The 26,179-nt window shown below is 53.6% G+C and overlaps 1 protein-coding gene across 1 annotated transcript; it reads right to left on the bottom strand.

The window, feature by feature from the left end:
* Window positions 1-1,202: 1,202 nt before the first annotated feature.
* Window positions 1,203-26,174, bottom strand: LOC307075137 (pleckstrin homology domain-containing family A member 5-like; the record flags this gene model as incomplete). The annotated part of the gene is given in 26 exon segments (XM_079735641.1): window positions 1,203-1,870; window positions 2,951-3,149; window positions 3,151-3,223; window positions 3,391-3,683; window positions 3,868-3,936; window positions 4,837-4,980; window positions 5,462-5,632; window positions 6,413-6,537; window positions 7,583-7,718; window positions 10,374-10,417; window positions 10,746-10,854; window positions 11,260-11,361; window positions 11,487-11,645; window positions 12,046-12,126; window positions 12,331-12,405; window positions 16,703-16,822; window positions 18,524-18,607; window positions 18,719-18,927; window positions 19,579-19,841; window positions 22,178-22,404; window positions 22,839-23,420; window positions 23,422-23,908; window positions 24,560-24,675; window positions 24,948-25,048; window positions 25,516-25,538; window positions 26,170-26,174. Coding segments are annotated over 26 exon segments (4,032 nt in total). The 3' UTR covers window positions 1,203-1,835.
* Window positions 26,175-26,179: the final 5 nt, after the last annotated feature.

The raw sequence follows: 26,179 nt of genomic DNA, 5'->3' as shown, positions 1-26,179 counted from the left end.
TGTCTCTGAGTCTGAGTCTGTTTGTCGCTAAGTCTGGTGTCTCTGAGTCAGTTGTTTCTGAGTCTGGTGTCTCTTGTCTCTAAGTCTGGTGTCTCTAAGTCTGGGGTCTCTGAGTCTAGTGTCTCTGAGTCTGGTGTCTCTGAGTCTGTTGTCGCTAAGTCTGGTGTCTCTGAGTCTGGTGTCTCTGAGTCTGGTGTTTCTGAGTCTGGTCTCTCTGAGTCTGGTGTTTCTGAGTCTGGTGTCTCTGAGTCTCTCTCTGATGTCTCTGAGTCTGGTGTCTCTGAGTCTCTCTCTGGTGTCTCTGAGTCTGAGTCTGTTTGTCGGTAAGTCTGGTATCTCTGAGTCAGTTGTCTCTTGTCTCTGAGTCTAGTGTCTCTAAGTCTGGTGTCTCTGAGTCTGGTGTCTCTCGTCTCTGAGTCTGGTGTCTTTAAGTCTGGTGTCTCTGAGTCTGGTGTCTCTGAGTCTGTTGTCGCTGAGTCTGGTGTCTCTGAGTCTGGTGTCTCTGAGTCTGTTGTCGCTGAGTCTGGTGTCTCTGAGTCTGGTGTCTCTGAGTCTGGTGTCTCTGAGTCTGGTGTCTCTGAGTCTGGTGTCTCTGAGTCTGTTGTCGCTGAGTCTGGTGTCTCTGAGTCTGGTGTCTCTGAGTCTGGTGTCTCTGATTGTCCATCGGGGGCGGCGGGACGCAAAAACCGACAGACGCCGACCGCTTCAAGATGGCCGCTCTTCTTCGCGCCCGGGCGTAAACAAAAAGGGAAAACAACGTCTTCTCAAAACGACTTTTTTTGAAACCTTTGATATAGAGGCTGAGCCGTCTCCACGCAATATAAATAAAACAACACCTCGGCAAAATACTCAGCTCTGTGCAGACCAGAGCCGCATGAGGCGCAGTCAGCATCTCTCTCTTCGTATATATATTTATATATATAGAACTTTTAAATAGATGACATTCAGACACTTGTGACATGTGTGTGTGTGTGTGTGTGTACACATCTCTGTAGACTTTTCTCTCTTCTTTGTGATAAAATCGTTGAGCGGTGAGAGCAGTGTCTGCCCTCCGCATCGGGAACTTATAATGGCGCGGCTAAAAAAATAAATACCCCCTCCCCCCAGCACTGGAGCGTGTGTGGAGCGTGTTTGTGGACGAGGGCTCCTATATACACACAAGAACCCCCCCCCCCCCCCCCCCCCCCACCAACCCCCCAGGGTCCATTAAAAATACTCTCTTTATTTCACGCTGATATAGTAGACGGACAATTCATGATAAGTACCAACGGCATGTCTTGTGAAAACTGGAAATGGCCGTTTCTATCTGTGTGTGTGTGTGTGTGTCTCTGTGAGTGTGTGTGTGTGGGTGTGTGTGAGAGTTTGTGTGTGTGTGTGTGTGTGGGAGTATCTTTCAGTGTGTGTGTGTTGAGTGTGGATGAGTGTTTGGAGGGTGTGTGAATAAGTGTGTGAGGATCTGTGAATGTGATTGCGTGTGTGTGTGTGTGTTTGTGTGTGTGAACTTGTGTGTGTGTGTGGGTGCATCTGTGAGTGTATGTGTGCGTGTGAGCATCTTTGAGTGTGTGAGTACCTTTGAGTGTGTGTGGGTATGTATCTGTGTGTGTTTGTGTGTGTGAGTCTGTGTGTGTGTGAGTGTGTGTGGGTATCTGCGTGAGTGAGTGTGTTGATAGGGTAGGAGAGACAGGTCGTGGGGTGAGACCGTGTCGTGTCTCTCCTCCGGTCCGCTGCTCCTCACAGTAGTCTTGTAAACGCAGGAGGCCATGGAGCATGCTCAGTGCAGGGACGCTACATCCGGCTCTACCGTCAGGGCGCCATCTTGGATCCGGGCGCCGTCATCACGTGTCGCTGGTGACCAATGAGAAGGTCTGGACTGCAGGAGGAGAGGAGGAGGGGAGAGAGGGGGGTGAGGAGGAGAGGGGGGGAAAGGTGGAGGAGAGGAGAGAGGAGAGGGGGAGAGGGGAGAGGAGGAGAGGAGAGAGGAGGAGAGGAGAGGAGGAGAGGAGAGAGGAGAGGAGAGAGGAGAGGGGGAGAGGGGAGAGGAGGAGAGGAGAGAGGAGAGGCGGAGAGGGGAGAGGAGGAAAGGAGAGAGGAGAGGGGGAGAGGGGAGAGGAGGAGAGGAGAGAGGAGAGGGGAGAGGAGGAGAGGAGAGAGGGTGGTGAGGAGGAGTGTAGGGGGGGTGAGGAGGAGAGGGGGAGAGGAGGGGGGGTGAGGAGGAGAGGAGAGAGAGAGAGAAGAGGAGAACAGGGGAGGAAGAGAGGGTGTGAAGGAGAGGAGGAGAGGAGAGACGGGTGAGGAGGAGATGGGGAGAAGGGGAGAGGGGGAGAGGGGAGGAGAGGAGAAGGGTGAGATGGAGCTCGCACAATCACACCAACAAAACACCACCCTGACTAAAGCTTTTCCCTGAAGTCACACGGAAACGGTTGCCTGGCGACCACAAAAGGAGTCATGGGGGGTAAAGCCCAGAACCTAGTAACTCTGTAAACTAGAGTGAACCTAGCTGTAACTTACAGTGAACCTAGCTGTAAACTAGCGTGAACCTAGCTGTAAACTAGAGTGAACCTAACTGTAAACTAGAGTGAACCTAGCTGTAAACTAGAGTGAACCTAGCTGTAAACTAGAGTGAACCTAACTGTAAACTAGAGTGAACCTAGCTGTAAAATAGAGTGAACCTAGCTTTAACCTAGCGTGAACTAGCTTTAACCTAGCGTGAACTAGCTTTAACGTACTGTGAACTAGCTTTAACCTAGCTCTACCCTAGCGTGAACTAGCTTTAACCTAGCGTGAACCTAGCTTTAACCTAGCGCGAACTAGCTTTAACCTATCATGAACTAACTTTAACCTAACATGAACCTAGCTCTAACCTAGGTTTAACCTAGCGTGAACCTAGCTGTAACCTAGCATGAACCTAACTTTAAACTAGCGTTAGAGCTAGCATGGTGGCGCCGCTCACCGGCCACCATGTTGTTGTTGTTGTTGTTGTGTTTCTTGTCGTCAGCCTCCAGCCGCTCGTAAGAGGGGAGGAAGTGGGTCTCCGGGGGGGCGGCGGTCCGGTCCGGGACCCGGGGTTTGTCCGGGATCCGGGGTTTTTCTGGGACCTGGGGTTTCTCCGGGACCTGGGGTTTGTCCCGCCTCCTCATGGGCTGGGGGGGGCAGCGGCCTCCCGTCCTGCGGCGGAGGGGCGGAGCTGGGGGCGGGGCTGGGGGCGGGGCCGTCCAACATGACGCTGAGGAGGGGAGGGGGGAGAGAGGGTCAGGTGACCCCGTTAGCACCAAACCCTCAAACACACACACTGCAAAACACACACCACACAATCACACACACTACAACCACACACACACACAATACATAATCACACACTACACACTACACACCACACCGCCCCCCCCTTACCAGTTCTCCGTGGTGTTGCTCTCTGACGGAGGGGAGGGGCCCTTCACCTCCTCCACTCTCCTCCTTTGCTCCTCCTCTCTCTGCTCCTCCTCCTCCTCCTCCACCCTCCTCTGCTCCTCCTCCTCCACCCTCCTCCTCTGCTGCTCCTCCACTGCTGCCCTCCTCCTCTGCACCTCCTCGTCCTCCTCCACCCTCCTCCTCTGCGCCTCCTCAAACGCCTGTAGCTTCACCATCTCTGCCCGCTGGGGCTCTCGACACAGCTCCCAGATCACCACCTTCTGACTGTCACACACCTACACACAGAGACACACACACACACACAGACACGCACAGAGACACGCACACACACACACACACACACACAGACACACACACACACACACACAAATTAGTGCTGCATATATGTGTGTGTGCTTGTGTGTTTGATGTGCGTGTGTTTATGTGTCTGCGGGCTCGTGTGTGTGTTTGTGTCCGCACCTCATGGACTGGGCTCTCTTGTCTGTCCCCAGTGTCTTCTTCCCCTCTGCCTCCCTTCAGCTCCCCCTGCTGGCAAAATAGAACATTACATAAATACTGTCATTCAACACCAAAATACCCAAACACTGAACGTCCCGCCCTGTCTCCTGTGAGTCTTAAAAACATTATTGAAGTCCCGCCCTCTCTCTCCTCTAAACCATGTAACTGAAGTCCCACCCTCTCTCTCCTCTAAACCCACGTAACTGGACGTCCCGCCCTCTCTCTCCTCTAAACCTTGTAACTGAAGTCCCGCCCCCTCTCCCCTAGTTCAAACCGTGTAATTTAAGACCCGCCCCCTCTCCCCGAGTCTAAACCATGTAACTGAAATCCCTCCCCCTCTCCCCTCTAAACCATGTAACTGAAATCCCTCCCCCTCTCCCCTCTAAACCATGTAACTGAAGTCCCTCCCCTCTCCCCTTGTCTAAACCATGTAACTGAAGTCCCGCCCCCGCTCCCCTCTAAACCATGTAACTGAAGTCCCGCCCCCGCTCCCCTCTAAACCATGTAACTGAAGTCCCGCCCCCTCTCCTCTAAACATGTAACTGAAGTCCCGCCCCCTCTCCCCTAGTCTAAACCATGTAACTGAAGTCCTGCCCCCTCTCCCCTAGTCTAAACCATGTAACTGAAGTCCCGCCCCCTCTCTCCTCGTCTAAACCATGTAACTGAAGTCCCGCCCCTCTCCCCTCGTCTAAACCATGTAACTGAAGTCCCGCCCCCGCTCCCCTCTAAACCATGTTACTGAAGTCCCGCCCCCTCTCCTCTTAACATGTAACTGAAGTCCCGCCCCCTCTCCCCTCGTCTAAACCATGTAACTGAAGTCCCGCCCCCTCTCTCCTCGTCTAAACCATGTAACTGAAGTCCCGCCCCCTCTCTCCTCGTCTAAACCATGTGATCGAGCCCGGAGGCCCTGGTCCTCCTGACGGCCGGTACCTGGTCGGCTGGGGGCTGTGGGGGGTCTCCAGCGGCAGGGGGGCCGGCCTCCACGCCGCCTCGCTCCTCGCTCAGCGCCAGCTGCCTCAGAGCCGCCTCCAGCTCCCCGGGGTCCGCAGAGCCCGCCTCCACCGAGGCCCGCCTCTGTGGACACACACACGCACACACACACACACACACACACCACAGTCTTTAACATGTGTGGACTTCTACGTGAAGGTAATAGACATTTGAAACAAATCAAATATAAATGTAATATACACCAATGACTGATGCTGTGTATGAATGAGAGTGTGAGAGGATGAGTGAGTGAGTGAGTGAATAGGAGTGGATGTATAATGAATGTGTGTCCCCTTGTGTGTGTTTGTGTGTGTGCTCCTGTGTGTGTGTGTGTGTGTGTTTGTGCCCCTGTGTGTGTGTGTGTGTCCCTGTATGTGCGTGCCCCTGTGTGTGTGTGTCCCTGTATGTGTGTGCCCCTGTGTGTGTGTGTTCGTGTCCCTGTGTGTGTGTGTGTGTGTGTGTGTGTGTGTGTGTGTCTGTGTGTGTGTGTGTGTGTGTGTGTGTGTGTGTGTGTGTGTGTGTGTGTGTGTGTGTGTGTGTGTGTGGGGGGGGGGGGGGTACCCACCAGCAGGACCCCCAGGGGGTGGTCCTTGTTGAAGGAGGGCGAGCGAGAGGGGTTCTCTCTCCTCTTGGCCTGCTGGTTCCTCTTCATCCTCTCCAGCTGTTCCTCCACACTCATCCTCGCCCGCCCCCCCTCCCTCTCCGTGGGGGACTCGGCTGAGCTCCAGGGCCGGTCCTGATGGGAGAGAGACAGCTGTCCGTCAGGGGGACCTCACCCATGTAGCTCAAGTCCCGCCCTCTCTCCCATCTAAACCATGTAACTGAAGTCCTGCCCTCTCTCCACTCTAAACCATGTAACTGAAGTCCCGCCCTCTCTCCCCTCTAAACCATGTAACTGAAGTCCCGCCCTCTCTCCCCTCTAAACCATGTAACTGAAGTCCCGCCCTCTCTCCACTCTAATCTCCACCTACAACATTTGACAAATCATCCTCCGCCATCTTCCACTCTCTCCCACTCTCTTAATGTAAAGCGTCTTTGAGTATTTAGAAAAGCGCTATAAAAAACTGATCAATTATTATCATTATTATTAAACCATGTAACTGAAGTCCCGCCCTCTCTCCACTCTAAACCATGTAACTGAAGTCCCGCCCTCTCTCCACTCTAAACCATGTAACTGAAGTCCTGCCCTACCGATCTGGGTTCTGGTTTAACCTACCGATCGGGGTTCTGGTTTAACCTACCGATCTGGGTTCTGGTTTAACCTACCGATCGGGGTTCTGGTGTAACCTACCGATCTGGGTTCTGGTTTAACCAACCGATCGGGGTTCTGGTTTAACCTACCGATCGGGGTTCTGGTTTAACCTACCGATCTGGGTTCTGGTTTAACCTACCGATCTGGGTTCTGGTTTAACCTACCGATCTGGGTTCTGGTTTAACCTACCGATATGAGTTCTGGTTTAACCTACCGATCTGGGTTCTGGTTTAACCTACCGATCTGGGTTCTGGTTTAACCTACCGATCTGGGTTCTGGTTTCTTGGTCTTCCTCAGCGTGACGTAGGAGCCGATGTGCAGGGAGTCCGGGGGGCTCATGGGAGACTTGGTCCTGGGGGGTACGATGCCCACCGGGTAGGGGGGCGCAGCTGGAGATGGGGGACACACACAGTCTTTATCAGCAGGGATCACACGATGATCACCCTCTATAGAGCCTTTAGTTACCTGTAGTTACCTCTAGAACCTCTAATTACCACTAGAGCCTCTAATTACCTCTAGAGCCTCTAGTTACATCTAAAGCCTCTATCTACCTTACCTCTAGAGCCTCTAATTACCTCTAGAGCCTCTAGTTACATCTAAAGCCTCTATCTACCTTACCTCTAGAGCCTCTAATTACCTCTAGAGCCTATATTTACCTCTAGAGCCTCTAGTTACATCTAAAGCCTCTAGCTACCTTACCTCTAGAGCCTCTGGTTACTTCTAGTTACCTCGAGAGGAGCTCCATGCTGGTCTCTGGTGAAGGCCTCTATAGGCTCTAGTTACCTAAGGTTACCTCTAGAGCCTCTAATCACCTCTATTTACATCTAGAGACTCTAGTTACCTCTAGTCTCATGATCCGCCCCTGGTTTTCCCATTCACCCGCCTGCCACCCTGATCTCCCCTAATTAACCCAACCACCTTCGCCTGTGATCCCTCTATATCAATCCTCTCTCTCCACTCAGTCTCTGCCAGATCGTCTCTCGTACTCACAGAGCTTTCCCACAACTCCTGAACTGTTTCTACAACACTGATCCTGCCCGTTTCTGACCCCTCGCCTGTCTGACCACCCGCCTGTTGTCGAGTCCCTGCCGGCCTGTCTGCTTCCCTGTTTCCTGCTCCTCGCCTACCTGTCTGCCCTCCCGTTGCAGACTCCTCGCCTGCTGACCCACCGACGATTCCCTGCCCACCTGTCGGTGACTTCACTGTGTGCTCTCTGCCTGCCCGATCCTGTACCGAATTAAATCCTTGAAACTGTCATCAACTGTCGTCTGTCCGTGCACTTGGGTTCCGCCTAACCCCCCCGTTACATCTAGTTACTTCTAGTTAGAAGTAATTAGAGGCTCTAGAGTCTCTAATTACCTCTAGAGCCTCGAGTTAATTCTAGTTACCTCGAGAGGAGCTACATGCTGGTCTCTAGTGAAGGCCTCTGGTTACCTCGAGAGGCGGCGGCGTCCTTCCTCTCCGCGGAGGCGTCCATCTTGTCCCTCTCCTCCCCAGCCACTTCGTCTCCCTCCTCCTTCACCGTGGTCAGCTCTGGCTCACTCTTATACAGCCGGTAGTCTGGGTTCTGCTGTGGAGCGGAGCGGGGGGAGGGGAGGAGGAGGAGGAGAGGGGAGACAAGGAGAGGGAGTGGGAGGGGGGAGGAGGAGAGATCATTGGTCAGGTGACACTATGGCACATGAGAATGAGAACACACACATCAAATCAACACAAAAAGAGATTGACATACGTAAATACAGACAGACATGCATGAACAGAACATAATCACACTTTCACACACGCAGCGTCACACTCATCCCGTGACGTCAGGACTTCTGTGGAACACTTCACACTACAGTAACGCACCACTCAAGTTCCAGGAAACACTTCCTGTCCTCACACAACATACAGGAAGTTCATGAGCAACACAATGTGGAGGGACAGGAAGTAGAGAGGAGAGGAGAGGATGACCTTTGATCTGCCCCCAGAATGTTCTTCTGTTCAGAGCAGATCAACCAGACCAAGGGATAAACAAACTGAACACGGACGATGGTTTAGAGCACGTGTCGACACGCAGGGGAAGAACATGCTTACAAATGAGAACGAAAACCAATGCTTTCAAAATAAAAGCACGAAACAATTAAACGATAACGAAGCGAAGAGTTTATGACGACAACCACTGAAGCATGAAGGAGAGGAGATGACTGGATGGAGGTTCTGGAGAAGGTGGAGGTTCTGGAGAGGCTGGAGGTTCTGGAGAAGGGTGGAGGTTGAGGAGTGGGAGGAGGTTCTGGGAGGGTGGAGGTTCTGCTTTGGGTTGGAGCGGGCAGGGCTGGTGGAAGGTGGATGATGGGTGGGGGAGGTTGGATCGGTTGGGTGATGGGCGGAGGTTTGGTTGGTGATGGTTCGGGGCGGTTGGGTCAGGTGGAGGTTGGGTGGTGGTTCGGGGCGGTTGGGTCGGTCGGAGGTTGGGTGGTGGTTCGGGGCGGTTGGGTCGGGTGGAGGTTGGGTGGTGGTTCGGGGCGGTTGGGTCGGGTGGAGGTTGGGTGGTGGTTCGGGGCGGTTGGGTCGGGTGGAGGTTGGGTGGTGGTTCGGGGCGGTTGGGTCGGGTGGAGGTTGGGTGATGGGCAGGTGGGTCGTAATGGGTGGGGTTTAAGTGGGTGGAGCCGTTTGCTCCACTCTTACGCTGTGCGCCGCGGTCCGGGGGCCGTGCTTGCGGTCGTCGGGGCGATGGGCGTGCTGGGGGAGGGGGGGCAGGTGGGGGGGGCCCTCGGTGGCGTCGTAGTACTGGGGGAGGGGCGGGCGCGGGGGCAGGCCCCTCCCCTCCTCCTGGGCGGGGCTGAGAGGGAGACGGGGGGCGTGGCCACCGCAGGGACCCTCGCTGTAGCACGGCTGACATCACAATATAACGACACTTGATTGGTACAGAAACACCACACTTAATAGGATACACTTCATATATATGTAAAAATCTATATAACACTTAATACGATACATAACACCTCATATATATTTATAAAGATATATAAGACTTAATAAGATACATAACACCTCATATATATTTATAAAGATATATAAGACTTAATAAGATACATAACACCTCATATATATTTATAAAGATATATAAGACTTAATATGATACATAAAATTTCAGATATATTTATAAAAATATATATAACTTAATATGATACATAACATTTCACATATATTTATAGAGATATATAACACTTAATATGATACATAACAGTTCACATATATTTATAAAGATATATAGCAATTAAAGGTGACATATTATAGCCACCAGGTGTGAGTGTGATTAGCCGTTACAAGCCGTTTTGAAAATATGCCTCTTCTGACATCACAAGTGGGCGTGTCCGCCTGGATGTGTGCTGGATAGATCAGTCTACCAGCCTACCCAGTTGACTGCAGCAAACGTTGCTCATCTATCCGTCACACATCGAGGTGGACACGCCCACTTGTGATGGCCGATTTTCAAAACGGCTTGTAGCGGCGAATCACACTCACACCTGGTGGTATTATATGTCCCCTTTAAGTTATATTTATTAAGATACAAAACACCTCATATATATTCATAAAGATACATAACACTTAAATATTTAGAAAGATACATAACACCTCATATATATTTACAACACCTTATTTATATTTACAACACATCATATATGTTTATAACACCTCATATAAAGCGGACCAATAAAACAGTATCATAAACCCAGAACAAACCCAATGAAATAAAAATACAATGGAATGAAAAAAACTGAAGAATGAAGAAACTCAAAGATAAAAAATCAAAGACTTGAAATGTATCAAAAGTGTCAAAAATATAAATTGTACCGAAATTAAATAAAGACAATAAATTATTGGGAAGATCAAATAATAAATTCATACAAATAAATAACAAAAGACGAGTATCAAGCCATGAAAGGCTGATCAGAAATGCCCTCCTGTAAACCAAACTTTCCGATTACAAACAGCAGCTGTTAGCTATGTTACTAAATATTATTCAGTGGGAACAAGTATGAATATCTTTTTTCCAGAGGTTTTCCCAAATAATACCCTTGTTTACTGGTGAACTGGTTTACTGGTTTGTCATTAGTTTGATTAATTTCCTTTGTGTTGCGGCTGTTCCGAAACAGACACATGGTCCTTCCACTGAGGTATATGAAGTTAGTTATTAGGTTAGTTACAAAATATAGGTTAATTATAAGAGGAGGTGAAGTCTTACCTCATTCTTCTGGAGGCTGGACAGTGGTCTGGCTCCTGGGAACCCTGGTGGATGAGGAAGTGGTGGATGAGGAGGTGGTGGTGGTGGTGGTGGATGGGGAGGAAACAGAAAAGCATATGAGAGTTGAAGACATTTTTCACAATTTGTGCATGGGCCTTAATCACAGAGCGGCCATCTTGGTTCTAACCACGGTATTGAGCTAGAATGTGATTGGCTGACCTGGTCCTACATAGATATAGTATTATGAGCGCTAGGCTGTGATTGGCTGACCTGGGTCTACATGGACCCAGTGTTGGGAGAGCTAGCGTGTGATTGGCTGACCTGGGTCTACCCCAACCCAGTATTGTGAGATCTAGCGTGTGATTGGCTGACCTGGGTGGGAGCTCCTCTGTGGTTGGTTCTTGGCCAGGGCCTCCATCACGTCCTGGATCCTCCACAGCTCCTTCTGGATCTCCACGTGTCTCTGGCTGGGCGGCTCCGTCTGCACACAGGGGGGGGTGAGTGTGTGTGTTTGTGTGTGTGTGTCTCTGTATGTGTGTGCGTGCATGTGTGTGTGCATCTGTATGTGTGCATGCATTGGTATGTGTATGTGTACCTGTTTGTATGTGTGTGCGTGTGTCTGTGTGTGTGTGTGTGCGTCTGTGTGTGTGTATGTGTGTGTGTGTGTGTGTGTGTGCATCTGTGTGTGTGTGTGTATTGTGTGTCTGTGTGTGTGTGTTTGTGTGTGTGCGTGTGTCTGTGTGTGTCTGTGTGCGCGCATCTGTGTGTGTGTGTGCGTCTGTGTGTGTGTGTGTGCGTGTGTGTGCGCATCTGTGTCTGTGTGTGTGTGCGTGCGTCTGTGCGTGTGCGTGTGCGTGTGTGTGTGTGTGTGTGTGTGTGTGTGTACCTGGGGGCTCCCCAGGGCCTCCAGCTGCTCCAGCAGCGTGCTCTTGGCCTGCGTGACGTCGACCTCCATCCGGTCGTAGTCCCTCCACGACCGCTCCACCTCCTACACACACACACATTTAATAATTATGTGTGTGTGTGTGTGTGTGTATGAGTGTGTGTGTGTGTATGTGTCTCTCTCTCTCTCTCCCCCCCCTCTCTCTCTTCTCCCCCCCTCCCCTCCCTCACCGTGTGGACCCGGGTCAGCTCCCTACAGGTGCTCAGCAGTCCGTTCTGCAGGACGTCTCTCTGCTGCAGCAGGCTGACGGTGGCGCTGGGGTTGGCCGTGGCGCTGCCCTGCTCACTGAGCTCCTGGCTGGCCGACAGCAGCGCCGTCTCCAGGGTGTGCTGGGGGGTGCAGGGAAGACATCAGACACATGCAAACATACACACACACACACACGCACACACACACTACAGCTGCACAATATATATATATATATATATTTTTTTTTTTAGGTTAAAGAGAGCAGCTTTTTTTAATCATTCTATAATGATTGGGGTGATAGATCAGTTTGGGACCCCTCTTGTATTGTGCAACACTGGCAAAGGGATCCAGATTATTTTTTTGATTTGCCTTTGAATGGCATTCAGATTTGGCTTTGCACTCGTTTTACAGAGCTTTGTGTAAATGGGAAAATAAAATGGGAAAATACAGACGACACGCACAAATACAGACAACACGCACAAATGCAGACACTCATGCGAGGTGTCTGAGGTTTGGAAGAGGAGGAGGAGGAGGACCTACCTTCTCTCTGTGCAGCTGCTGGAGTTTGTCTTCCTGCATCCTCACCGTCTTGTCCTGCTCACACAGTCTGCTGAGCTTGGTCTGCACACGCGCACACACGCACACACACACAAAGAGGGACACACACACACACACACACGCAAAGAGAGAGACACACACAGACACACACACAAAGAGGAACACACACACACACACACACACAAGCAGACACACACACACGGTCATATATTGGCATCGTTTGGGGGGACCGGTGCTGTGAGCGGTGAGTGGCGTGCGCGGCCTTACGTCTATGTCCACGTCCTCCGTGCGCGGCGGCGGCGGTGGCGCCGGCGGCGGCTCCTGGTAGCTCTCCGGGTTCAGCTGAAAGAGACGCAACCGCAGGGTCACACACGGACAGCAGGGGGCGACACAAACACCCGACGAGGTGACTATGGATGGAGTGTGGGGATGGGGGGGGGGGGGGGGGGGGAGGGGGCTCATGCCAGAGGGTTCTGGATCCAAGAGTGATTGGACGGAAGACAACGGGGTCGCAGGTTCAATGGCCCCGTCTGACTTGGAGGGGGAGGGTATTCCGGAGATGAACCTACGTGGATCAGGGCACGAGCTGGTGCCTTGCTCAAGAGCGCCAGGCACACAGGATCCATCCGAGGGTTGTCGGTTGGAACCCGTGCGCCTGTGTTCTTGAGCAAGGCACCAGGCACACAGGATCCATCCGAGGGTTGTCGGTTGGAAGCCGTGTGCCTCTGTTCTTGAGCAAGGCACCAGGCACACACGATCCATCCGAGGGTTGTCGGTTGGAACCCGTGCGCCTGTGTTCTTGAGCAAGGCACCAGGCACACAGGATCCATCAGAGGGTTGTCGGTTGGAACCCGTGCGCCTGTGCTGTTGAGCAAGGCGCCAGGCACACAGGATCCATCAGTGGGTTGTCGGTTGGAAGCCGTGTGCCTCTGTTCTTGAGCAAGGCACCAGGCCCACAGGATCCATCAGAGGGTTGCTGGTTGGATCCTGTGGGCCGCCCAACCCACCGATGGACTGGCGCGCTCTTATTGTGGAGTAAGGTCAACATATGGCTGTCGGTTGGATCCCGTGTGCCTGTGTTCTTGAGCAAGGCACCGGCTGGTGCCTTGCTCAAGAACACAGGCACACGGGATCCAACCGACAACCCTTTCAGATGGAATGGCGCGCTCTTATTGTGGAGCAAGATCAACATGTGGCGAGACGGTTCTCGCTCCGATAGGTCACTGAGGGGCAGGGGGAGGGGGGGCGACCTGGTGCTATGGGGGGGTTGATTCTGTTCCACCTGAGAACCAATCAGGACCCAGCAGAGGAAGGTGACGATGAGGAAGAGGAGGATGGACCGCAGCTCACTCGGAACGAGGAGCACGGCTTAAACGACGACCGACAAGACACTGACGAAAAACAATGCGAGGCGCTGGCGGTGACGTGGTGGAACACCAGACCGGATCGTGAGAGGGAGGGGGGGAGGGGGGGGGGAGGATGAGGCCGATGGGAGACCACGGAGCAAGTCACGCACTCCACTCAGCTCCACGTTCGACTGGTCGATATGTCGTTGAGGCCAACTCCATATTCATATCCGCAGGGCCACGTTCCAATCGATTCACTTGCTCCCTCGTTCTCCAATCCCTCTATAGTGGACGCTACACGGCACTGTGTTTAGGAAACAACAAAGCCAGGGCAATAGTGCCAAAACAGAACACTACTGCTATATTCAGGGAGCAAGTGAACCAATTCGGCAAGGCCTCTACGCCCCACTGCCGGGTCACGTGTGATTGGTGGAGCTGGGTGGAGGCGGGGCCTGCCAGGGACCCTTACTTGCTGGTAGAGCTGGGGCCGCGGCGCAGAGTTCTCGATCATAGAGTGAATCATGAAGATTAGCGGCTCGTTCTCCTTGGTCTAGCGCGGCGCCGCGAAGATGCACAGGGGTCAGCCACACACACAGTAAAAGTGGTTAGCCGTTAGCTCAACCATACAGTCATAGCCGTACAGACAGTAGAGGTGGTTAGCCGTTAGCTCAACCACACAGTAACACATTACTACAGTAGAGGTGGTTAGCCGTTAGCTCAACCATACAGTAACACATTACTACAGTAGAGGTGGTTAGCCGTTAGCTCAACCATACAGTAACACATTACTACAGTACAGGTGGTTAGCCGTTAGCTCAACCATACAGTAACACATTACTTCAGTAGAGGTGGTTAGCCCTTAGCTCAACCATACAGTAACACATTACTACAGTACAGGTGGTTAGCCCTTAGCTCAACCATACAGTCAAATGTTACTTCAGTAGAGGTGGTTAGCCCTTAGCTCATCCATACAGTAACACTTTACAGCAGTAGAGGTAGTTAGCCATTAGACCCGCAGTAATACAGTAGTACAGTAGTTAGCCAAGCGCTAAAGAGGCTCATGAGGTATTAAGCAGCTCAGACAGGATTAGCTGGAGCAGCTATAATTTCCTAGAGGATCGTAAACTGCATCACGCATGATACTGGTTTAACCTCCCGGGCTTCCTCCTCTTTAAAACACACAATGTATACATCCTCCACAACAGCATGGCTGCGACTCTTATTTTGAAGGACCCATAATACCAAGCAGAAAATCTGAACAGAAAGCGTTTTTTATTGATTTTAAATATTCTATATATATAAATACATATAGATAGATATATTCACAGGCCTTCCCTTCCGCAAAAAACATTGCATTTTGAGAACCGTGTGTTCAAATTAAATCAATCCCGCCCAAAACCAGGGAAAATCGTGTTCTAACAAGCTCGAAAAATGGATGAATAAATAAACCCCAAAACAGAACATTTATGTGTCCCCTGTTTACCAGGAATTAGCATACGCTGAAACGGATCGTTAGCATGCAAACCAGCAGGATAAAGAATTCATGATCACATCTGTGCTGACTCAGTGGTGTTGGGAGGAGGAAAACAGCTTGCTCAAGGTGTGTTCAACGCAGGTCAGCAATTACGGAACGTTAGGAAGGTATTACGCTCTTAAGGACCCCCCCCCCCCCCCCCCCTCGCTGAGCCTGCTTCCTAATTCTTCTGTTTTGTAGCAGAACCTCCTTCAGTATAAGGACCTCCGCATACGGCTAGAGTCTGGTGCTTTTCCCTTACACACCCCTTTTCAGGAAGGAGGAAAAGGCACACACACACACCGTTTCAAGCGATGTTAAATATATCTTCCTAATGCATCGTTAGCACAGAGCTCCATCTATCATGACGACTTAACAAACCATTATGTCTCATAAGGAGCATGAGACAAAACGCACAACAGCTCTGCATAACATGGATGAGTAAGTAGTCTTCAATATCAATATTGTATCTCTATCGTGCAAAGTGCTCACCTGGGTGTCCAGGTACACAAGGTTACGTTGCAGGTGGTGGGAAAGCACCTCCGCCTACAGCAGCAACACCAGGAAGGAAGGAAGGAAAGAGAGGAGGGGAGGAGAGGAGAGGAGAAAGGAGAGGAGAGGAGGAAGGAGAGGAGAGGACAGGACAGGAGAGGAGAGGACAGGACAGGAGCGGAGAAGTGAGGGAGGAGGGGAGTGGAGAGGGAGGAGAGGAGAGAGGGAAGGGGGGAGTAAGGGATGAGAGAGAGGAGAGCAGAGGAGGATGAGGAGGAAGGAGAGGAGAGGAGAGCAGAGGAAGGGGAGGAAGGAGGATATGAGGAGAGAGGAAGAGAGGAGAGAGAGACAAAGAGTGCAAAATTGAGAAAGAAATAAGGTGGAGGCGTAGTGGCGGACCAAACCGGGATGTCTAAGCATGTGCCATAGAGAGCCAGGAAGTGCACCAGCAGCCTGAATCAGCGCTGACCCGCGCCTGTATCAGCGGGTCAGGGTTCAGACTGCTCTCAGGCCCTGTATGGCAGACCTACAGTCCATCCCTGGTGCAGAAGCCGGGCTGCATGATCAACTCAAGACAACAGCAACCCACACAAACACAAACACGCGGGCCAGGACATGCATGAGGAGCTGATGACAGGGCACCTCCACGCCTCCCTGATCCCATCACCAACGGTGTGGTCCCTTAGAGATGACATGAGGCTCATGCATTACATGAGAACAGCTCTCACACCTTCTATTGATACATGGAATAATGGAATTTTTGGTAGAAGAACACTTCTGGACTGAAGAACCTCTGCTGGCTCTGGAGAGCAGAACCTCTACTGGTTCTGGAGAGCAGAACCCAGCAGAAACTAACTGGTTCTGGAGGGCAGAACCTTACTGGTTCTGGAGAGCAGAACCTCTGCTGGTTCTGGAGAGCAGAACCTATCCCGGGAAGCTGATGGTCACTCCGATGAATGCAACCATGCATGCATGCATGGAGAAAAACCGGCGACACTCTGAGGTGCACATGGGCACACATGCACATGGGCATGCGCATGTCTCTCGCACACGCACGCGCGCGCGCACACACACACACACACACACACACACACACACACACACTGCCTGGTCTTACCCTAACTAAACATCCACTCTACACCGGCAGGAATCACAACAAGGCTTTGGGTGCAGCACACACAAAAGCACACCGAGAGAGCATGACACACACACACACACGCGCACACACACACACACACACACACACACACACACACACACTGGCGTGCGGAGGTGTGGTGGGGCTGACCTTGGCGTTGGACGTCTCCATGCCCAGGCTCATGAGCTGGGTCAGAGTGTGTTCTCGAAGGCTGCTGAGCTCCGCCTGCTGCCGGCGCAGCTTAATGAGGAGGAGGGTCAACTCCTCAGGCTGGGCCGCACACACACACACACACACACACACACACACACACACACACACACACACACACACATGCATCAGACACACGCATCAGACACACACACACACATACATGCATCAGAGACACACACACACACACACACGCACATACACGCATCAGACACACACACACACGCACACATGCATCAGACACACACGCACATAAACCTCACACATACAAACGCACATGTGCACACACACACACACCCACAGAGGCAAGAATGCACACACACACACACACACACACACACACACACACACACACAGAGGAAGGCGGATCAGCAACTGCATGAGCAGCGGGTGGTGGCACCGTCACTTGTTGGGAAACACACATGTGGCTCCAACCAATTCCCTCATGGAAGCTTATGCACCACTAACACCATCACCAACCTCACCACCACCACCACCACAACCACCATCATCATCGCCACCACATCCACCATCATTACCACCACCACCCTCCACCTCCCCCTCCCCCATAACCCTCCCCCTGGGTGGGGCTGGTGGTGGCGGGTAAGGCGACTTCGAGACTCGAAGGAAGGCAGGAGGAAGTGGAGGCGAGGGTGCGTTTGATTCGCTCCACAGTGACAGACAGTATAGACAACCCGTCAATAACGAGGACCAATCACAGAGCACCAGCCGCAGACAGCTAGCCAACCAGCTTTGAGGGAACAGTGGTCGAGATTGTGTGAGACTGTTGTTGGAGTGTGTTTGTGTGCATCTGTGCGTTCGTACTGCAATTGCCGTTGTGGTGGTACCATGTTGTAGTGTGTGTGTGTGTGTGTGTGTTGGTTTGTGTGAATGTGTGTGTTTGTCTGATCTTGCATTAAAGAGCATTTTTAAACAGTGTGTACGTGGCTCTACACAGAGAGGTGCATTTAGTGGAGGCTAGAGAGAGAGAGAGACAGAGAGAGAGAGAGAGAGGGAGAGAGACAGAGACAGAGAGAGAGACACAGAGAGAGAGACAGAGAGACAGAGAGAGAGAGAGAGAGAGACAGAGAGAGAGAGAGAGAGACAGAGAGACAGAGAGAGAGACAGAGACAGAGAGACAGACAGAGAGAGAGAGAGAGAGATGGGGTGGTAGAGAGAGGTGTGTTTAGTACAGGAGAGAGAGAGGGAGAGAGAGATGGGGTGGTAGAGAGAGGGAGAGAGAGGGATGGGGTGGTAGAGAGAGGTGTGTTTAGTACAGGAGAGAGAGAGCGAGAGAGAGATGGGGTGGTAGAGAGAGGGAGAGAGAGGGATGGGGTGGTAGAGAGAGGTGTGTTTAGTACAGGAGAGAGAGGGAGAGAGAGATGGGGTGGTAGAGAGAGGGAGAGAGAGATAGGGTGGTAGAGAGAGGTGTGTTTAGTACAGGAGAGAGAGAGGGAGAGAGAGAGATGGGGTGGTAGAGAGAGGTGTGTTTAGTACAGGAGAGAGAGAGACAGAGAGAGAGAGAGAGAGAGAGAGAGAGAGGTAGAGAGAGGGAGAGAGAGCTGGGGTGGTAGAGAGGTGTGTTCAGTAGAGGAGAGAGAGAGAGAGAGAGAGATGGGGTGGTAGAGAGAGCTGTGTTTAGTACAGGAGAGAGAGAGCGAGAGAGAGAGAGTGGTAGAGAGAGGTGTGTTTAGTACAGGAGAGAGAGAGGGAGAGAGAGAGAGTGGTAGAGAGAGGTGTGTTTCGTGGTGGATGGCTCACCGTCTTCCCCTGCAGGGACTGGGCTGTGATTGGCTGGGGCTGTTGGCCAACCGGTAGCGACCTGCGGTCCACTGGGAAGCCATACTGGGAACACAGGGTGGGAGCGGTGGGATGGTCAAACAGTCCAATCACAACGCGTTTCATCCCGCCAGAACCACGGGCGGCCCGTGATTGGTCGACGCTCGGCCCGCTCACCTTGGCCATGTGGGCTCGCTGCCGGCGGTCCAGGGTGCCGTCACCCCTGACGACGGGGGGCGCGGTGTCGGACCCCCCGCTGTGGTGGCGGGAGTGCGTGGCGTACAGGGAGCCGTGGGAGGGGGAGGGGGGGATAGAGGGCGCGGGGGCGTGCTCCGAGATGTTCATCATGGTCTTGGTGCACGGCAGCGTGCCGTAGTGACCCGCGCCTGCAGGAAGTGACATCATCACCGGCTGACCCACGTCACACTTTCGTACTTCACTTGTGTGTGTGCGTGCGTGCGTGCGCGTGCGTGCGTGCGTGCGTGCGTGCGTGCGTGCGTGCGTGTGTGTGTGTGTGTGTGTGTGTGTGTGTGTGTGTGTGTGTGTGTGTGTGTGTGTGTGTGTGTGTGTGTGTGTGTGTGTGTGTGTGTGTATGCGTGTGTTTGGGGGCCTGTGAGTGTGGATGCATGCCTGTGTGTGTGTGTATGTGCGTGCCTGTGTGTGTTCGTTTGTGTGCATGCACGCCTGCCTGTGTTTGCATGCGTGTGTGCATGTATGCCTGTGTATGTGTGGTCCTGTTTGTGTGTGCATGCGTGTGTGCATGTATGCCTGTGTATTTGAGGTCCTGTTTGTGTGTGCATGCGTGCGGTTCTTTGTGTGTCTGCTTGCCTGTGTTTGCATGCCCCTGTGTGTGTGTGTGTGTGTGTGTGTGTGTGTGTGTGTGTGTGTGTGTTCAGCCCACCTGAGGGCAGGGCCAGGCTCTGGCGGGAACAGGCCTGTCTCTGCTGTGTGTGTGTGTGTGTGTGTGTGTGTGTGTGTGTGTGTGTGTGTGTGTGTGTGTGTGTGTGTGTGTGTGTGTGTGTGTGTGTTCAGCCCACCTGAGGGCAGGGCCAGGCTCTGGCGGGAGCAGGCCTGCCTCTGCTGCCACTCGTACAGCTGCCACATGGTGTCGTCTCTCATGGAGCGCCGCTTCTCCGCGTCCAGCGAGCGCTCGTACATGGAGCCCGCCGCGCTGGCCACGCTGCCCGGCCGCACCCCGCTGTTCCTGGGGAGGGTCCGGTACCCCTCGGGGAACCGGGGCGTCGCCGGGGGGCAGCGGTGGCTCGGCATGTTCCGGGGTAACGTCTGGTAGGAGGTTACACTGGGGGGGCGGGGGGGGAGGGGAGGGGAGAGAGGAGGGGGGAGGGGAGGAAAGGAGGTGATAGGAGAGGAGGGGAGGAGAAGAGAGAGGAGAGAAGGGAGAGGAGAGAGAGGGGGGAGGATGAGAGGAGAGGAGACGAGAGGAGAGAGGAGAGAAGAGAGAGGAGAGAGGGGAGAGGAGAGAGAGGGGGAGGATGAGAGGAGAGGAGAGGAGAGGAGGGAGGAGAGAAGAGAGAGGAGAGAGGGGAGAGGAGAGAGAGGGGGGAGGATGAGAGGAGAGGAGAGGAGAGGAGGGAGGAGAGGAGAGAGGAGAGGAGATACATATATTAATGGAAGCAAAATTCAGACACACACACACTCTGTATTTCTTTGAGAGAAATGTGCACTGATTGACTCTCTGTCGATTTATTAGTTTGAGATCGCAAATATGTGTGCGTTCTTGTGTGCACACGCAAGAACAAAGCTCATCCTGTCGAGATAATACAGGTGTGCTAGACCTTCACCCAGACCCGGGAGCTGTTTTAATGAGCTAAACGTGAGCAGGTTCCTGAGAGAGTCATCTGTTCATCTGTTTATTCATCTCATATCTGTCCTCAGACGCAAGTATAGACTAGGATGGGAGGAGGGACGGTAGAAATAGAGCTCACCTTCCAGGAAGACAGACAGACAGACAGACAGACAGACAGACATATCTATAAATCTCATGTTCCAGACAGACAGACAGACAGATACACAGAGAGATCTCATGTTCTAGAGAGACTATACAGATATGGATCCTAACGTACTCCATGATAACACACCGCCTCATCTCTTAGCCGTTATGAGCTAACAAGACCCTTACATTCCCCGCGCTGCATAAAACATCTAACCCCGTCCCCATCGCTACATCCAGCTCCACCACCACCAGCCCCCTCTCTGACGACACCCGGCCCCATCACTTATTCATGACTCTGCAGCCGAGCAGAGGACGTAGCGACGGAACGACATGATGTCGGCTAATGATGCGTCTCCCTCCCTCCCCCTGAGGAGGGCAGACGTGGAGCAGCTCTCAGGTGGAGCGTTACTCCTAACGCTGTTCCTCCTAACGCTGTTCCTCCTAACGCTGTTCCTCCTGCTGCCGTCGCTGGCGGCCGTGTTTGTATTCCTCTGTCTTCCTCACGCTGCGCAGCGCGAGACGAACGCCGGCGCCGCTCACAGCCCCCAAACAAACACATCACCACGACTGCTCTCTCTAACACAGGCAGGGAGGTACGGAGGGGAAGGGGGAGGTAGGGAGAGGAGGGGGAGGCAGGGAGGGGAGGGGGAGGATGGAGGAGGATGGGGGAGGCAGGGGGAGGAAGGGGAAGGCAGGGAGAGGAGGGGGAGGCAGGGAGAGGATAGGGGAGGAAGGGGAAGGCAGGGAGAGGATGGGGGAGGCAGGGAGAGGAGGGGGAGGAAGGGAGAGGAGGGGAAGGCAGGGAGAGGAGGGGGAGGCAGGGGGAGGAAGGGGGAGGCAGGGAGAGGAGGGGGAGGCAGGGAGAGGAGGGGGGAGGCAGGGAGAGGATGGGGGAGGTTGGGGGAGGCAGGGAGAGGATGGGAGAGGCAGGGAGAGGAGGGGGAGGAAGGAACAATTTCAAATTAATGGGATTAGAGGGGGGATAACCTAAAGACCTGACTTAAGTTTTTTAATATTGAAGTGGGGGGAGGAAGGGGAGGGTTGGGAGGTACGTAGGGGGAGATAGGGGGAGGCGGACCCTGGCGGCCGTGTTGGTGTTCCTCTGTCTTCCTCCTGCTGCGCAGCGCAACACAAACGCGGGCGCCGCTCACAGCCCCCCAAACTAACCCATCCCCACGCCGGGCACGGAGGGCCGGTGTTTGGTTTGGAGGTCACAGAGTACGACGGTACGATCCTTCGTCACGGTGTCTCACACCTTGGCTGCAGGGTTTGATATGGATCACGTAACCCAGAACCCCTGGCCTCTGGCTGAACTGGACGGCACACACTCTATCTTTAATGCTCTTCTTCGTGTCCTTAACATCATATTATATACTTTGTGTTATGCTTTTTTCCTGTTTTTATTTTTTCGTAATAGTTATGCGTGAGTCACATAGTCTCAGTGAGAAACACAAACAAACACATACACAGACACAGACACAGACACACACTCACACACACACACACACACACAGAGACACACACTTACACACACACACTTACACAGAGACACACACACACACACACACTTACACAGAGACACACACACACACACACACACTTACACAGAGACACACACACACACACTTTCACAGAGACACACACACTCACACAGACACACACACACACCCCCACTGCCTCACCTCCGGCTGTCCTCCTCGGGCCCCCGGGGGGTGTTGTTGTGCGTGCGGACCCAGTGCTCCAGCTGCTGCATGGAGCCGGTCCTGCTCAGCCCCCGGCACCCCTCCGGGCCCCGGCCCCCCTCGGCCTCCAGCAGAGGCTGCATCCGGCCCAGGGCCCCGTCCCCCTCTAGGGGGCTCAGCAGGTCAGAGGTCTCCCCCGGGGCGGGGGCATCGGGCCCGTTCACCTGCTGGGGGGAGGGATGCTGGTTATCAAGGGGATGGTGAAGGACGGCTTAGGGCAGGAGGTAGAGAAGACTGCTCCCGGCCGGCTGGGTGTCACCTTGTGCGGTTGACTCCGCTGTCGGCGTGTGGATGTGTGCATGAATTGTTGTGGGTCGCTTTGGATAAAAGGGACCGCGAAATGTAATTAAAGAAATGGCTCTGTCTGGAGATGAATCACAACGCATTTCATAAATAGAATTTACCCTGTTCTGGAAATCATCATTAAAACCTGATTTATCTGTAAAAACAAAACATGATTGTCCCTAAAATTGGAATGAATTTAAGAGTTTTCATTGCTCCAATTACAGAGCGTTTTGGGTCAGTGTTTCCAAAAGATGAACGTCCATACTGCTCTTTTAAACATGGTTCAATCAACAGGTGATCGCTGCACGTCCCCTACCTGCAGACAGGGGGTGTGGGCGTGGCTGTGGGTGTGTCCGAGGGTGTGGGCGTGGCCGTGGTCGTGTCCGAGGGTGTGGGCGTGGCCGTGGGCGGCGGCGGCCTGGCTCTGGCGCGAGGCGGAGACGGCGGCGGCGATGGCGGCCGCCTGGGCGGGCTGCAGCTTGATGCTGTTGATCTTGGTGAGGGGCCGGTCGGGCCCCCCGGGGTCCCGGGGGAAGCCGTAGCGCTCCCCGCCCACGTCCCTTAGGGTGGCGTAGCCGTCTGCCTGGCGGCACGCGGCGGCGGCGGCGTAGCGGTCGCCCTCCCGCAGCGTGGCGTACTTCTTCAGCTCCTTCAGCCCGCCGTAGCGGTCCACCACGTGCACGCCCCCGCCGCCGCCGTGCACGCCCCCCAGCATGGTGCCGTAGCGGTCCCCCGTCTCCCTCAGGGACAGCTGCCGCCTCACCTCCCGGGGGGGGCCCCTGGCGGGGTCCCTCTGCGGCGTGGGGCGCTCCGCCGCCTGCCGCTGGGGGGCCGCGTACCTCTCGCCGTCCTGGGCGGGGCCGCCGTACCCCTCGCCGTCGGTGGGCGTCCGGGGGGGGCGGGGCGACGGTGTACTTGTCGTCCAGCGCCTGCGCGGCGTACGACTCCAGCTCGCCGCGCTGGGCGGCGCTGAGGTCCCGGGTCGCGGCGGGCGTGGCGGCGGAGGGCGTGGCGGTGCCAGGGGCGGGCGTGGCCGGGGGCGGGGCCGAGTCCTTCTGCAGGGAGAAGCCGTCGCCGTCCTTGCGCAGGGCGTAGCGCTCGCCGCCCTTCTGCAGGACGAAGCGCTCGCCGTCCCGCTGCAGGGTGTAGTACTCGCGCTCCCGGGCCCGTCCCGAGCGGTGGTTGGTCCCGCCCGGCGCCGCGGGGTCCCGCCCCCCTGCCGCCGGGTGGTGCTTGCGGTCCTCCAGGCGGGACATGGAGTGATGGCGGACCACCGCCTCGCGGTTCCGCTCGTTGTTGTGGACCTCGGGCCGCGTCAGGGAGCGGTGGTTCATCAGGTGGTTCAGCTCTGGGGGGGAGCGGGGGTCCAGCTTTAACTTGTCCAGTCTGGGGGGGAGAGGGGGAGAGAGGGATGGGGAGAGAGAGAGAGAGAGAGAGCGAGAGAGAGAGAGAGAGGGGGAGGGAGAGAGTTAATGAGAGAGAGAGAGGGAGAGGGGTAGAGAGAGTTAGGGAGGGAGGGGGGGAGACAGAGAGCGAGAGAGGGCGAGAGAGAGAGAGAGAGGGGGGAGAGAAAGAGAGAGAGAGAGAGAGAGAGAGAGGGAGAGGGGGAATGGCAGAGAGAGAGTCAGATGTAATCCACTGTTTTCCGCTTCTTTTTATTCTACAATCAGTCTGCGACATGTTTAATGTCATTGATTTGCTCTATTAATTTGTTTTGTTCATTTCAATGCTTTGGCAAAACGTTTTTCATTTAAATGTCATACCAATAAAGCTTTATTAAATTTAATTCCAATTAAATTTAATTCTAATTAAATTTAAGGTATTGGAGAGAGAAAGAGAGAGAGAGAGAGAGAGAGAGAGAGAGAGAGAGAGAAAGAAAGAGAGAGAGAGAAAGAGAGAGAATGAGTGTGAAAGAAAGAGAGAGGGAGACAGAGAGAGGGAGACAGAAAGAGAGAGAGAGATATTGCAAGAGAGAGGGAGACAGAGAAAGACATAAAGAGAGAGAGAGAGAGATAAAGAGAGGGAGAGGCTTCTCACCGTCTGATTGGCTCAGAGTGCACCAGGGCCGCGTCCGTCATGGCCCTCATCCATGACTCCATGTCCTTGGCCGTGTCCGTGCAGAAGTAGTAGGTCCGCATGTTGGGGTGCGTGGCCTGGGGGGGAGGCAGGGGGAGGTAGGTTAGTTGAAGAACGTGTTTGTGTAAGCGTGCGTGTGAGCATGTGTGTGAGTGCGTGCGTGCGTGCGTGTGTGTGTATGGGCCCTTCTTCAGGTTTGCCTGCGTGAGTGAGTGAGTGAGTGTGTTTGTGCGTGCGTGCGTTCGTGCGTGCGTGCGTGCGTGCGTGCGTGTGTGCGTGCGTGTGTGTGTGCGTGCGTGCATGCGCTCAAAGCAGGCCGGTGTCTCCATCCCCAGGGCCGGTCCCTCACCTTGAAGGCGTACTTCTTGCTGATGTGGTCGTCCACCGACAGCATGGAGATGTGGAAGCTGGGCAGCAGGATGCTCCCCAGGATGCCCTCCTCCTTATCATCTGCACCACAGAAGAAGAACAAGGGAGGAGGTTAGTGTGGAGAACATGACCTCCTCACAGCAGAATTAGAACAGGGAGGAGGTTAGTGTGTTAGAGATGAACTCCTCATTGCCTTCTGCACCACAGAATGAGAACGAGGGAGGAGGTTAGTGTGGGGAACATGACCTCCTCCTTGTCTTCCGCACAGCAGAATTAGAACAGGGAGGAGGTTAGTGTGTTAGAGATGAACTCCTCATTGCCTTCTTCACCACAGAACGAGAGTAAGAACAGGGGGGAGGTTGAGGTGAGGGGGCGTTCAACATGAAAGCTCTCTCGTTATGAATTATTGAATCCAAAAGAATAAAGAAATAGGAAAACGTAATCGAGCCGAGCAGTTGAAATACACCAAAAAATCTGGAAGATTAAGGCAGCATGTAATCATGATTCATATATGAGAATAATTTATACAACAGAGTGAGACCTCTCACTCTCATTCAGGTGCTGGTCCGGACTGCAGTAAGGATAACTAGCGTTTGCTCAGGCCTGACAAACAAGTCTCCCACCAGCTCACTGCTACTGCATCACTCACACATACATGGAGAATATATCAGGGGGAGAGAGGGAGAGAGGGGGAGAGAGAGAGAGAGAGAGAGAGATGAGAGGGAAAGAGAGAGGGAGAGAGAGACAGAGCGAGAGAGAGAGAAAGAGAGAGAGAGAGATGAGAGGGAAAGAGAGAGGGAGAGAGAGAGAGCGAGAGAGAGAGAAAGAGAGAGAGAGAGATGAGAGGGAAAGAGAGAGAGAGAGCGAGAGAGAGCGGGAGAGGTAGAGGGAAAGAGGGGGAGAGAGTGAGAGATAGAGAGAGAGAGAGAGAGAGAGAGAGAGAGAGAGAGAGAGAGAGAGAGAGAGAGAGAGATAGAGAGAGAGAGAGAGAGAAGAGCTGGCACCACAGCGTGGTACATATGCTGTAATGTGTGTGTGGGTGTTGTCTTCAAACACTTTGTTTAAAAGGGGTGAATGTTAATTTCTACACGTTTTAAAGACTCACGGGGGATGGCAGGGGGGAGGGTGTGAGAGACCCTGATAGGGTGAGATAACAGCTCTGGAAACTGGTTTCCAAGCAACGGGAGGCAAATGGGCCGGACGCCATGCTAC

Source organism: Pollachius pollachius, assembly GCF_949987615.1.
Source record: "Pollachius pollachius genome assembly, chromosome: 4".
In the NCBI taxonomy this organism is placed as follows: Eukaryota; Metazoa; Chordata; class Actinopteri; order Gadiformes; family Gadidae; genus Pollachius; species Pollachius pollachius.
The sequence above is the reverse complement of the archived record's forward strand: the minus strand, read 5'-3'. Positions and strand labels throughout refer to the sequence as shown.